The 14,998-nt window shown below is 37.6% G+C and overlaps 1 protein-coding gene across 2 annotated transcripts; it reads right to left on the bottom strand.

The window, feature by feature from the left end:
• Positions 1–3,433: 3,433 nt before the first annotated feature.
• Positions 3,434–14,706, bottom strand: LOC133788460 (calcium-transporting ATPase 4, endoplasmic reticulum-type-like). Of its 2 annotated transcripts, none has more exons than XM_062225949.1 (9): positions 14,513–14,706; positions 12,905–14,420; positions 6,914–6,983; positions 6,709–6,830; positions 6,100–6,381; positions 5,619–5,996; positions 5,104–5,213; positions 4,404–4,632; positions 3,434–4,297 (listed from the first exon to the last, which is right to left on the bottom strand). In XM_062225949.1, the coding sequence occupies exons 2-9, from the start codon at positions 14,297–14,299 to the stop codon at positions 3,713–3,715; spliced, it is 3,171 nt and encodes a 1,056-aa protein (XP_062081933.1). In that variant the 5' UTR covers positions 14,300–14,420; positions 14,513–14,706; the 3' UTR covers positions 3,434–3,712. The 2 variants fall into 2 exon arrangements, with proteins under 2 accessions (XP_062081933.1, XP_062081932.1); XM_062225948.1 differs by having other exon boundaries at positions 12,905–14,315; positions 14,513–14,705.
• Positions 14,707–14,998: the final 292 nt, after the last annotated feature.

Below are 14,998 nucleotides of genomic sequence, written 5' to 3'. Positions count from 1 at the left end.
CTCAGCATGCAACAACTTCGAAGGGCCGCGACTCACCAAGAACCATGCTGCGGCCCAACCCTTCGAACCCAGAAAAAAACCACCATTTTAAATCTCTAAACCTCACCTTAAGCCATCCCAAAGCCCCCAACTCAAAACCAATTAATAATAACAACATTAGAATGATTTAAACAACACAATCCAGCCAAAAATCCAGCCTAAGACTCACCAAAATCCCAACTCCAATTTCTGAGATTTCAAACCCATAAAACTCAAAACCAGCCATGAAAACTCTCAAATTCAACCATCAAACTTCAAATTAATCCTTACCTCAGCTGTAGAATCGTTTCTCCAAGAGTCCCTTGGCCTATCTTCAAAGTTTCAAGCCTCAATTTCCACCTTAAATGCCATAACCACAGATATTTAAAACTCAGCCATTTCTTTAAATTCCTAACCTCAGAACGAAAATTCAAAACTTACCTTAGCTCTATCTCAGACCTTGATCAGTTCTTGAGCTAATCCTCCAGATTATTCCCTTCAATTCTCAAAGACACAGCTTAATTCCAGCAGTTCCCTCTCAAGTTTCAGTAGTTTTTCCTTTGCTAGGAGAGAGAAGGAGAGATAGGGTCAGTTTACACTTTTCTGTCTAGTATTTTCTAAGTCTTCCAAGTATATCCTTAGATTATTAGACTAATCCCAAAGCTCGGGGTGCCGGAAACGTCCCCGAGGCCAAAACGGTAAAATCCCCCAATAATCCCGCCTAGACATCCTAACCTCAAATATATCTCCAATTATTTATTTTCATCACCCGATAGTCTAAATCACTTCCTGATACCTAAAATACCCCTGACTTGTCCAAAGTCAATTATAATACCCCGTTGTGACTTTTCCCGCTATCTAGCCCTAGGATCGCCTCGAGTCACCGGTTGCAGAATTATCCACATAATAATGTGGTTCTCGCATATATCTAATACATATATATCACATCATCATATAATATCATCAATTATCATAAACACACTATTAATCATCTATTTACGCATTTAAATCAATAACATTCATTCTAATCCCGATTATGCCCTCCCGGCATACTAATTAAGGCCCTTAAGCCTTATTAGCAAATTCAGGTCGTTACAGCGACTTTCTCAAAAGTTGCATCCTCCTCCTCACCAGCCTCCCTTGGATCCTGGCCAAGCCCGGGATAAAGGGGAAGATCTCCCTCTGTCAGCGATAAATAAAAGTCCTTTTCTGCTGGTCGGGGCTTTAACATCGGAAGGATGGTCAACTGCAAACAACATAAAATATTTGGTTAACTCAAAGAATCGTAAAAGATAAGCATATATATAAATAATTTTTTTAATGTCAATCAAATATAACTTATATTCTTCTTCGATAACATCGGTGAGAGGACAGACTTGGTGAAATCCTTGTTCTTCCGGTGCTACCAACTAAGCATCCTCGGGACCATGTTTCCCGAGCTCACAACAAACTCCGTTGCAAGCTGCTGAATAGCCTCATATGCCCCATCCTGTAAGGTTGGGGCATAACCATAGATACTGTAATTGGACTCTTGCTGCACCTTGGCATCCTTCTTGTTCTCATAGTTTGCCATTTGCTTCAGCATGTCCTTCTTACAAGACTATAAAAGCCTCCCATAAGAGTACTTCCCCCATGGATAGCTGAAGAAGTAGTCTACGTCCTCAACCATCTTCAAAATATCTCGCCATATATGCAACTTGCCCTCTATGACATTTATCACCCCCTCAACCAACAAACAGAGACCAAGCTTGTACACATCTTCCACAACAGTACAAGTCTTGAAAGCATTGTCCACCTGTGAGAGCTTTATTTTCTCAACATCATTGAAATACTCCTTTGTCAAGTGGTTGCTGAGATTACGCTCCTCAAACTCTTCTCGTGATGGGAAGGTACTGAAATTCAACCCTGTCACCAGGGCATACTCTCTCATGCCGAATCTACAAGACTTCAACTCCAAAAAGAAATGCACCTCATCTTCTTTATTACAGGAAATTTTTCTCAAAAGCATGTGATGCACCAAAACTCCTGAGAAATTAAACTCCGAAGCCAAAATGAACTGCTTGAAAAGGGATTCCTTAGCCCATTATATCAGCTCGAGGTCCACAAACCTAGTCTTTATGTGATTTAAAGTGCTACTACCCCGATATGTGACTCGGCCAGAAAAGTGATCTCCAAACGGAACAAGCAACTTAGGCATCTGCAACAACACATGAAAAAATTGGTAAGAAAACAGAATAAGGAAAAAATTTAAAAAAATCATAAAAAACTGAAATAAACACTGTCTTCGAGCTTCTATAGAGCCCTATCGGGCTCAATCGAGCCTCTATCGAACTGCCATCGAGACACTATTAAAACTAGTCTTTTAGGTTACCATCGATCTTATATTGAACTTCCATCGAGCCTAACTATATCAAGCCCACTATAAAACCATTCAAACCATCAAACCATTCAAACTACCCTATCGAGCCTACTATCGAACCATAGTCGAGCCTATCGAGCTAGTTTCATCTATTACCACACCTCAATCAAGCCATTATTGAACATGTATCGAACCCTATCGAGCCACTGGTTCAAACCCAGAAAAAAAATCCTAAAAAAATGATGAACCCATTCCCCAGATCACATATTCAACAATAATTTCTATCAAATATTGAAATGGGTTCAAGATTTTACCTTTGATTGTCAAACTTTGGAGGAAATAATGGCTCGGGGTTGACGTGGGTCTCGGGGCCGACGGAGAGATGGGAGAGAGGGTCTCGGTTTCGCCGTGGGTCTCGGTGTCGATGGCGGTTAGGGCTCGATGGGGTTGGGGGCTCGACGGAGGTGGGTTCGATGGGGTTGGACGATTTGTGTGTGTGTGTGTGTGTGTGAGAGAGAGAGAGAGAGAGAGAGAGAGAGAGAGAGATTAGGGAGAGAAGTGAGATGTTGATTTTTTTTTTTTTGTGTGAAAAAATTAGAGGGGTATTTTAGAAAATAGGGGAATGTTTAGCATCAATTTGAAATGGTGAATAATGCTACAATTGTTATGTAATTGTAAATATTAGTATGTATAAGAAGTGAAATTTCTCATTGTAAACCCACTTTACAGCTGTTAATGTACATAAAAATAAAAGTTAAATTTTTTGGACACGTGTTTCAATTCAACAAAAACAACTCCTTTCCATTTTCGCCACCTGCTCTATAGTTGGATCCAATAAATTATCTCCTCCTCTTTCCTTTTCCTTCTAGATCTCTCACCTCTATATCCTTCCTTCCACAATTCCTTATCAAACTTCCACTTACATGTGTTTGTGCTTATGCTCGTTCTTTTGTAGCATTTGCGTGTTACTATTATGTTATGGGTGTATAGAAATTTGAGGTTCTTTTGTCGCGTTTTTATTAGAATTTTAATTAGTAGGTCACTTCAACCAATCCCAACGTAAAAGTGATTTGCCACATTATAATGGTTGTGTTTAATTACACAATTGTGCACATATCAAGTCCCGAATTCTTCTTTTTGGGCTTTCGTTCAGAATCTGCACCATTCTAGCGGAAACAAAACGTTAATAATTATCTTCAACGATCTAAATTCTAGCTAGATCTTTTAAAAGTCCAAATAATCCCCCAGATTCAAAACAATGAAGGTTACAATAGGACCCAAGAAAAATTATAACCTACTTCGAAAGATTGTCTGATTTCCCCCAATAACAAAAACTCACTCGGCTTTGCGCTTCGTAGTTTTTCTTGCATTAGCATACCTCCACCCACTTGTACACCTCCCCACGAACTTGAGAATTTCATCAATGAGTATTACTGGCAATGCAACCATCAACACCAAAAGCCATTCGTTCAGGCTGAGGGGAACAATGCCGAAAACTTGTGCAAGGAATGGGACATAGAGAATCAAAAAGTGCAAGCCAAAGGAGATAGACATTGCCAGAAGCAGCCATGGATTGACCCAAGGCGGCATGGTGACTAGGCTACTATCCTCAGACAAGGCATTGAGGGAGTTGAACATCTCAATGGCGACCAAAACTGAGAGGGACAAAGTTGAAGCTTTAATCTTGCCCGACTGAAAGTAGTCACATGGATTGGAGTCAAAGTTGAACTTCAGCGACCCTGCTGTGAAAGGAGAGACAGAAAATCCCTCCCAAGAACGGCACTGTCCCCAGTTTGCAAGCTGAGAGTAGGTCACAAGTGTATGACCATCTCCGCTCAGGTCAATGCCTAAGAATGAGCTGTGTGTGAACCAAATAATGAACACCCCAACTGTTGCTATTCCGACGTAGAGGCCTATGACCTGCATGGACACAGAATGCATTTAGAGTTAAAGTTTCTCATGGTAAGTACAAGCTAATTCCAAACTCAACTGAAGTAAAAAATCAAGAGATATGAGGTAGTAGTACAAGATAACGGAATAGAATCCATGCACTGATCAAAGAGTCATCGCTTCTTCTAGGGGGCTTTTTCATTATGTCTTTGTCTGGAGGATTAAATCCCAGAGCTGTTGCTGGGGGTCCATCAGTGACAAGATTGACCCAGAGAAGCTGAACAGGGATCATGCCCTCTGGAATGCCCAGAGCAGCTGTTAGAAATATTGAAGCAACTTCGCCAATATTTGAGGAAATCATATACCTGCATATAACATTTGGTTAAGGACACAAGAGATTCAATAATGTAATTATGATGATTTATACTAGGGCTATCTTAATGAATTCTCAACCAAATGGATGCTCAATCCAGTAAGAAAGTCAATCCTGTGAGATTACTAGAATTATGGGTCTAGTACATGCATACGGAAGCTTATGTTTCAAATTGTCAATTTTCCTGTCTCTGCTTTATGAGCTAAGCACCTGAAGGGATTGTATGGGAGATATCTTAAAAAACTAGTCATCTCAAACTCAAATGTGTCAGCACGATGCTGGGTAACGAGTGTATGTTGAAGCTTTGAACCTTCAGAAAATTCCATTAAAACCAAGAACCCATAAATAAATATATTTTTTCGATTGATCCTATTGTAAGTAGAATTTTTAAACAATTTCTTCTTGACAGTCGGATTGAATTATAGAGTGATGAAATCCATCAAACATAACTAGAGAAGTAAACCTGATAAAAGCCTTCATGTTGTTGTAAATAGATCTTCCTTCGCCGACAGCAGCAACTATAGTACTGAAGTTATCATCTGCTAAAACCATATCAGAGGCTTCCTTTGCAACCTACAATTAGTGGATCAGCAATGGTCAAAGCATTTTTTAAGCATAACACTACCACTAGTATTAATAATAAGTAAAATAATACACAAGATGTAACAGGGTGTACAATGAAACACAGACGCAAATCTAACTAACTCATGAAATAGATTGAAGGCTTATGGCCATTGACCTCAATAGTAAGCATAATTGTATAACTTGACAGGCAAAAGTAAGGCGGAGAGACTTGGACAAAACCTAACATAAACATTCAGACAAATTTGTGGCCGCAAAATAAAATAAAATGCAGACAGTCGACGATTCCAAGGGTCCCCTCATTGGAACATTGAATGAATGACAAACAATAAACAACCCCCCCACAAAAAAAAAAGAAAAAAGAGAGAAAAAAAGAAAGCCATCTAAAAAACGTACCTCTGTCCCTGCAATTCCCATTGCAATCCCTATATCAGCCAATTTTAATGCAGGTGCATCATTTACTCCATCACCAGTCATTGCAACTACTTCCCCATCGTCCTTAAGCAACCTCACAATTTCTTGTTTATGTCTTGGTTCAGCCCTAGAGAACAAGAGCCCTCCACTTTGTCTTAAGAAGTTTTTTGGATCATGATGCTCCATGAAGTCTTTCCCTGTGATGCTTCTTGAACTAATATCTTCATGAGACCCAAATACACCTATCTCTCGACAAATAGTTTCGGCAGTATTTTTATTATCTCCTGTAATAACCATTACACGGATTCCAGCAGCCCTGCAGTCCTCAATTGCTTGACGAACCTCTTTTCTAGGAGGGTCCTTTTAAGTCACAAGTAACATCCAATGGTCATTATTTCGAGTAAAAAAAATGTAAAAAAAGTTGAAAGTACATTTGACACAGCTAAACACAGCAAGAACTCACCCTTATCCCAACAAGACCAACAAAAGTAAGTTCACTCTCAATTTGAGAGTAATTTGTTGGATTAAGTAGAAGCTGGTGAGCTTCGTGATCTTCATCACCATCATAAGTGGAAAATTTTGGCAGGTCTTCCTTGTATGCAAAACCCAAGCATCGTAATGCACTTGTTGACATTTCATGAAGACTTTCTAAAATAAGATCCCTTATGTTTTGGTCCAATGGTACCGCTGTACCATCAGCCAGCTGAACACTTGTGCTTCTTTCCAATAAATTTTCTACAGCACCCTGCCACAGTTAATTGAATAGAATCAAGCAAGCAATTAAGTCGTGAAAGTATCACAAACCAAAATGTTTAAAAAAAAAATGGATGCCAGAGATAATTGGTGAAGATGTGAAATTGTCTCAGTAAAAGAAAAAGTTGGTCCAATCAGGGTTAAATTTTCATCTTTTGGCAAGATAATAGTGAGATGTTGAAGGTATTTTACTATTTAGGGAGGGGGTTAAGTGGTAAAGAAGAATACATAGACTGGATTAGCGATCAATAAAATCATTAAATCTTTTTGAGAAATCAGTAGTCAATACAAGTGACCTAGGAGACAGTAGATAGCGTACCTTGACGAGTAAGGATTTTGTTCCTGATCTAGAATTAACAATGACTCCCATGGATTTTCGATCACGGTCAAACTCAAGAGTTGCAATCCGTTCCTCAGTATTCTTCCATACTTGACAACAGGCTAGAAGTACCAAAAAAAAAAGTAACTTAGCATCCAAGAAAATAAAAGTATCAAACTATGAGTGGCTCAGCTAAGAAACTTACGTAGAGCATCACCATTCGAAGTTGAACCACTATTTAACCCTTCAGGGAGTCCCATCTTTTCGACAAGAACCTGAAACAACAAAGAAAAATGATTGAAAAAATCCATACATAATGAAGAAGATTTTCTTGAGCATTTTTTTAGCATCACTTAAAGAATAATTGGGCAGTGATCAATAGCAATAAATACACATGCATAAAAAAGTTGCAGAATGGGGGAGTACTTTGTGTAAAAAATGCAACAACTAAAAACTGAATATATCAAAAGAAAAAAACAGAGCATACTGGTTTTGATTAAGCCAATTCATGTGCCACCTAAGAAAAACACATGAAGAATGAAGACTAAAACCAATCAAGATAGGAACCAAAGAGAATACCAAGTGTAGAAATATCATGATTGTTTTATTGTTAGAATCCAAAATTAGTATAAGAATTTTATTTTTAATTCTTTCCATGTATAGATATTTTTTGTCTTAATTCCTTTTATTGTAGATTAGTCTGTTCACAACAGAATAAAAGGAAAAAGATATTTTCCTTCTGTATAAATATATGGATTGTAATCGTATTTTATTATCAATAAGAATTATTCAAAAATTCCCACATGGTACCAGAACCGACACATTCAAAACCCTAAGTTTTTGTTGTTTTTTACTGTGATTTATTTCTTCTCTATGTCGATAACACCATGGACAAGGAAACTCCTCCAGTCCATTCAACCATCTCTAATGATTCCTCTAATACACTCCCAATCACGAATCCTCCAGCCACTTCTCAATCACATGTCACAAAACCTCCTCAAGTCCTTGAGAGCTCTCCTCTTCCAATCACGTGTCACAAGCTCAGCAGCAAGAACTTCCTTCAATGGTCTCAGTCAGTCATCATGTACATCTCTAGAAGAGGAAATGATGAATATCTCACTGGTGTAGTCGTGGAGCCGAAAGAAACCAATCCCACCTATTGTCAATGGAAACGCGAGAACAATATGGTAATGTCCTGGCTAATCAAATCACTCTATGCTTCTTGAGAATGGAGAGAATTTACTTCTCTATCGGACCACCCAAGATCTTTGGGAGGCAGCCTGTGATACCTACTCCAGTTCTGAAAAATACTTCAGAACTTTTCAAAACTGAAACCAAATTGTTTGAATTCAAACTAGAAGACTTAAATGTCACCCAATATTATAATACAATCACTCAGTATTGGCAACAACTGGATATGTTTGAGGTGTACCCTTGGAAGTGTCCAACTAATGCTGCACTCTACAAATAAATTATTGAAAAAAAGAGGACATACTGATTCTTGTTAGGCCTGTATAAGGATCTTGATTAGGTGGGCTAGAATTATGAGTCTCAAAGCCTTTCCCTCCCATTCGCGAAGTATTTTCAGAAGTCAGAAGGGAGGAAAGCCGTCAAAAGATGATGATGCCCGATACTACTTCGCTGTCAAATGGTTCAGCAATGCTCACTCACACTTCTTGTCAAGATAATAGGCCTCGAAAGGGGGGTAGATCCTGGTGTGACCACCATAAGAAGTCGGGCCATTTTCGTAAAACTTGCTGAAAGATACACGGAAACCTGCTGATTGGAAGCCCAAAGCACGTGCTAATGCGGCTGAAACCTTTGCAGAATCATCCAATGAAGTCAGTCCTTTCTCCAAAGATCAACTTGAGGCTCTGCAGAAGCTATTTGGCCAAATAATTGCACCTTCAGCCGAAGCACATGATAGCATGATGAGTCATCAAGATACCATTCCTTGCGCCTTTGCTGCCAATTCCTACAACAATGGTTCTTGGATTGTGGATTATGGGACATCATATCATATGACAGGTGATTTAAAGGCATTGCTAATGGGTCACTCTCCAATGTGATAGGAAAAGGATCTGTCAAATTATCAGATGCACTTCTCCTTTCATCTGTTCTTTTTGTTCCTAAATTAAATTGCAATCTTCTCTTCATTAGCAAACTCACTAGACTTAAATTATGTGACTAAATTCTATTCTAATAATCGTCGTGAATTTCAAGTTATGGGCTCGGGGAAGGTGATTGGCAATGCTAAAGTGCATGGTGGTCTCTATATTCTCATGAACACTCCTCAAAATAAACAAGATCACCCATCAAGTTGTGTTTTTAATTCTGTTCCTAGTTTAAATTCTACTTCTATTTCCAATGACAGTCTAGTTATGTTGTGGCATTTTCGCTTGGGTCATCCAAATTTTAATTATCTTAAAATACTGTTCCCTCATTTATTTATCAATAAAAAGTCTCAATTTTTTCATTGTGAGGTGTGTCAACTTGCAAAACATACTCGAAGCATTTACTCAAGTATTCCTTACAAATCTTCCAAACCTTTTTCATTGATACATAGTGATATTTAGGGACCCTCAAAGGTAAACAATGTGAACGATTCTAGATAGTTTGTTTCCTTCATTGATGATCATACTAGAACCACGTGGACTTTCCCCATGAAAGAAAAATTTAAAATTGAATCTATTTTCAAAGCTTTTCATTCCATGATTCAAAATCAATTTCAACAAAAATATCCAAGTTTTAAAAACAGATAATGGTATGGAATATTTTAATTCAATTCTTGGCCCTTACTTTTAAGATCAAGGGCTTATCCATATTAGTTCCTGTGTTGAAACCCCTCCACAACATGAAGTGGCTGAAAGGAAAAATAGGCACCTCCTTGAAGTCTCTATCCATAATGTTTTCAATTCATGTGCCTAAATTTTTTTGGGGAAAAGTTGTTCTTAATGCCATTTATCTCATCAACCGTATGCCAAGTCGTGTCTTAAAATTCAAAACCCCTTGCAATTTGTTACTCCAAGCTTTTCCTCACCTCTCAGTTTTTCCTTAGAATTGTCGCATAGGATCTTTGGCTGTACTACATTTGTCCATATCTATAATCATAAAAGATCAAAACTTGACCCCAAATCACAGAAATGCATCTTCATTGAATATTTTAGTAATAAAAAGGGAGACAAATGTTACTCACCACCCCCAAATCAATTCTATAGTACACTAGATGTCACCTTTTTTGAACACCAATCATTATTTCCCAAATCTACTATTCAAGGGGAGAATCCGAGGGAATATCAACTTTGGGAAACTCTTCAGGGCAATCAGGCTGTCTTTCTTCCTACTCTAACTCAACATGCTTTCTCACCCACATCATCTGGTCGTCCTCCTTCACCCTTGCAACCTGATAAGAATTCTATGATTGATGAGTTGGTACCTATTGCTATTGATGATCTTGATCTGCCTAATGCACATCGGTAGGGTGCAACACCAGTCACCCTATAGAAAAGTATGTTGTTTATGGGAAACTGACTCCTATGTATCAAGCCTTTGTCTCCACTCCTGATCTTGTTCAGATTCCCACAAGCATTAATGAGGCACTACAAGATCCCAAATGGAAGGTTGTTGTTGATGAGGAAATCAATGCTCTTGAGAAAAATAGTATACGGGTCCTTGTCGAGTTACTTCACAGAAAAAAAGCAGTGGGATGTAAGTGGATCTTTACTGTCAAACACAATTCAGATGAGAGAATCAACAAATTCAAGGCTCGGTTGGTTGCCAAGGGGTTCACTCAATCTTATGGTGTTGACTATCAAGAGACGTTTGCTCCTGTCGCCAAACTCAATACAGTATGAGTCTGATATTACTTGTTGTGAATTGTGATTGGCCTTTATATCAATTGGATGTGAAAAATGCTTTTTTAAATGGAGAATTGGAAGAAGTCTACATGGAAATTCCACCAAAGTTGAAGAAATACTTCAGTGGCCGATTGGTTTGCAAACTCCAAAAGTCTCTCTATGGCTTGAAACAATCACCTCGATAGGTTTGCAAAGTCGGTTGTAAAAGTGGGATACACTCAATACCAAGTCAATCATACCTTGTTTGTGAAAAACTCTTCAACAGGGAAGTTAACTATTCTCATTATCTATGTTGATGACATAATCCTAACTGGGGATGATACAGGTGAGATTTCTAATCTCAAGAGAATTCTTGCATCAGAATTTGAGATAAAAGATCTAGGAGTTCTAAAATACTTTCTAGAGATGGAGGTACCTCAGTCCAAATAAGGAATTGTTATATGTCAACGAAAGCAAATCCTAGATCTTCAGAAAGTAACTAGAATGCTGGGAGTAAGCCAGCAGATACTCCAATGGACCTTAGTGGGGAATCAATTCCAATAGAGAGAAGTTATCAAAGATTAGTGGGAAAGCTGATCCATCTCTCCCCTACCAGACTAGATATTGCTTTCTCTATCAGTGTAGTTAGTCAATATATGCACAGTCTTAGTGAGGAACATTTGGAAGTTGTTTGTCGTATCTTGAGATACATTAAAATGACACCAAGTCTTGGTTTGCACTTCTGAAAACATGACAACTGAGACTTAGAAGTCTACATAGATGTCAGTTGGGCTGGAGAGTTGACAGAATGACGACCAACCAGTGGCTACTACACTTATGTTTGGGGAAATTTAGTCACTTGGCATAGCAGGATACAATCAGTGGTCTCTCAAAGTAGTGCAGAATTAGAATATCATGCACTGGCCTTGGGTATTTGTGAAGGAACGTGGATTAAAAGGCTGAAAAGTGAGCTGAAAGTTGAGGTTCCAACATCCTTCAAAATGTACAGCGCCAGTCAAGTTGCCATCAACATCGCTAAGAATCCAGTTCATCACGACAGAACAAAATATGTTGAAATAGACAAAGGCCCTGTTTGGCACGACTTTGGAAGAGCTTTTGAAGTCTTAAATTACTTTTACGTGTGTTTGGATGAAATATAGAAATAGCTTTTTAGAGAAGCAGTGACTCACCTCACCAGAAGAACTTCTAAAAAACACAGGAAGCTATTTTCTTGTTTTAATGAATATTTCATAATACCTATATTACCACTATTTTTTATAAAAGAAAAAAATAAATTACATAACAGTTATAGAATACGATTATTTTTTTCTTAAAAATATTCTATTTTTTTTAGTTTTAGTTTTAGTTTTATTTTTCTTGTTATTGTTTTATATATAGATTCTCTTTCTCTAACTACATTTATATTTTTATATTTAAATATTCAATTTAAAATTTAGATTTTTTGTTAATTATGTTTAGATTTTATGATTTATTTATTTATTAATTAATATTAATTCATATATGTATGCAATAAGATCTTTTTTCTTCAAAAGAATGATTGATTTTCAAATGAGTTCAAACATAACATATACTATTATTATTATTATTATTATTATTATAAACATATATTTATGGTTAAATTTGATATTTATTTTATAAGAGTATTTATGCAGTATATACCAAACACTCTGAAAAACTCTTCAACAAAGAAAAAAGCTCTTTCAAAATATAAATCCAAACAGGAATTAGAAAGTTCAAACTTTTACTTCTCTTCTTATTATGTCTAAAAGTAAAAGCTATACCAAACAAGCCCAAACACTTCATTTATGAGAAGGTGAATTCTAAAATTTTTCAACTTGACTTCATTCCCACAAGGAGACAGATTTCGAACATCTTAACAAAGGCCTGCCGAGAACAAACTTTGAAGAATTCAATTCCAAACTGGGTTTGTATAACATTTACAACTTAGTGTAGAAATATCAAAATTATTTTATTGTTAGGATCCAAAATTAGAATTAGAATTATTATTTTTTTATTCTTTCCATGTATAGATATTTTTTGTCTTAATTCCCTTTTTATTGTAGATTATTCTATTCACAACAGAATAAAAGGAAAAAGATCTTTTCCTTCTGTATAAATATACAGATTGTAACCGAATTTTATTATCAATAAGAATTATTCAAAAATTCCCACACCAAGCATCTGATTTATTATACTAGGATTTCTTTTATTTTCTCCCGAATTTGAATAATAGAGAGAAAGAACATACCTCTGTAAGATAATCAACAACAATCTAATTAGAATGAATAACCAAAAAAAAAAAAAAGACAAGGAAGTGCAAACTATTATTTTCATTTTACCTTCAGTGCTGCTTCAGTTGGTAGTCCATTGGCCACATAATGATTGCCAGCTTGTTCAACACCAGAATCATTACACAATGCAGCAATCTTCGCAATTGTTTGAAGATTAGCATCAATCCTACCCGATGGCCAGTCTTGTATCTTTCCATCAATAGGGCTATATGTTGTTCCTTCCACACCGAAGGCTCGAAGAGTACCTGCCCTAGAACCAATTGCCACAAGCTTAGCCACAGCCATCTGATTTGTTGTCAAAGTCCCTGTTTTATCTGAGCAGATCACTGTTGTACAACCAAGGGTCTCAACACTAGGCAACTTCCGGACAAGGGCATTTTTTTGTGCCATCTTACGTGTGCCAAGGGCCAAACATGTTGTGATAACTGCAGGCAGACCTTCTGGAATTGCAGCCACAGCCAGTGCCACAGCAATCTCAAAGTAATAAGTACATTTCTCAAATGAAAACTTAAAATTTCTTGGCCACCCATCAACGTATTCCCAGCTGAGAAAGTACTTTACATTGATAAGCCAAACTAATGCACAAATCACTCCTATTATCATTGTCAAAGCTTCCCCAAATTCATTCAACTTTTTCTTCAATGGGGTATCTTCTTCATTCTGCGAAGCCTCATGGATCTGGGAATGCACTTTTCCTATCTCAGAATTCATCCCTGTTTGAGTAACCAAGCAAATACAATGCCCGTTTACAATAGTTGTCCCAGCAAAAACCATACATTTCTTCCCCTGAATATCAGAATTTTCAGGAACAGCTTTAACCGTTTTGCTAACAGCTTCACTCTCTCCTGTCAATGACCCCTGCTCAACTCGAACGGTAGAGCTTATCAATCTCAAAACTCTCATATCAGCAGGCACCTTATCACCGACCCTCAACTCCACAATATCACCAGGCACAAGCTCCTTGGCAGGCAAACTAGGCACCCTTTTACCATCACGAATGACACTAGCATGCTCGGACTGAATTTCTTTCAAAGCTTCCAAGGCCTTTTCAGCATTGCTTTCTTGCCAAATTCCCACAACGGCATTTACAATCAATATCAAAAAGATCACAAGAGGCTCCACGAAAGCCGTGATCTCCATTTCACCCCCTTCATCCCCATCATACCAAGCAAGAACAAACGAAATAACAGCCGCAGCCAAAAGAATCCTCACCAGAGTATCATTGAACTGATCAATAATAAGCTTCAAGATCGATTGACCCTCGTGTTTCTCCAATTCATTCAAACCGTACCTCTCCCGTCGCTTCTCGACCTCATCGGACGACAATCCCAATTCTTGATTCACCTCAAAATTCTCCTCACATTCTCGAACATCCTTCGACCACGCCGGGAAAGTGTCCTGATTCAACGATTCAACACCATGGGTTTCACCTCCTTTACCCATCGAAATTTAGCAACTCCTATTCCAAAACGAATCCCAAAAAAAAAAAAAATCCACAAATTATATCAAATCCTCCAAACCCAAAATTATCTCAGAAATAAAACCCTAACCCCCTGTTTGCCAGCTAAGAAAATCATTTAAAAAAACATAAAGTAATCAGCTTTGATTATTAAGCATCAACCAATGGAGAGTGAGAAAACGAAGAATTTGAATTACCAGATTTTGAATGAGCACGCAGTCCTCTTTCTCTCTCTTAAAAGTCTGAAACTCATGAAAGAGTAGAGAGAGAAGTTAGCAAGAAACAGAAGCAAGAGATCTAAGCAAAAGGATCACTTGAGATGGAAGGCAATTTTTATATTCGGAGCGAGTGAGAAGAGAGAGAAGCAAGGAGAGAGCGATTCAACTGCTTCGCAGACTCGTTAGATTGCAGGTGGAGGTAACTAGATTACCATATATGGCAGCCAATTAAATTTTGCCACGTAATCTAAAATAGTAGAGCGCTTCCCATGTGGCCCAGTCAGAAAGCAAGACCACGTGGACCTTCTTTAACTGCACATCCGAAAGTGGAACTCAAGTGGGTTTGCTTTGCTTTGTGGGAATTTTTTATTTTTAAATGTAATTTAATTAATTAAATAAATTTCTTTTGGTTTCCCGGAAGAATATGCTTTCCGTGGAAAAAGTAATCGGTTGTTTAGACTTTTT

The sequence above is a fragment of the Humulus lupulus genome, chromosome 7, assembly GCF_963169125.1.
Source record: "Humulus lupulus chromosome 7, drHumLupu1.1, whole genome shotgun sequence".
NCBI lineage: Eukaryota > Viridiplantae > Streptophyta > Magnoliopsida > Rosales > Cannabaceae > Humulus > Humulus lupulus.
The sequence above is the reverse complement of the archived record's forward strand: the minus strand, read 5'-3'. Positions and strand labels throughout refer to the sequence as shown.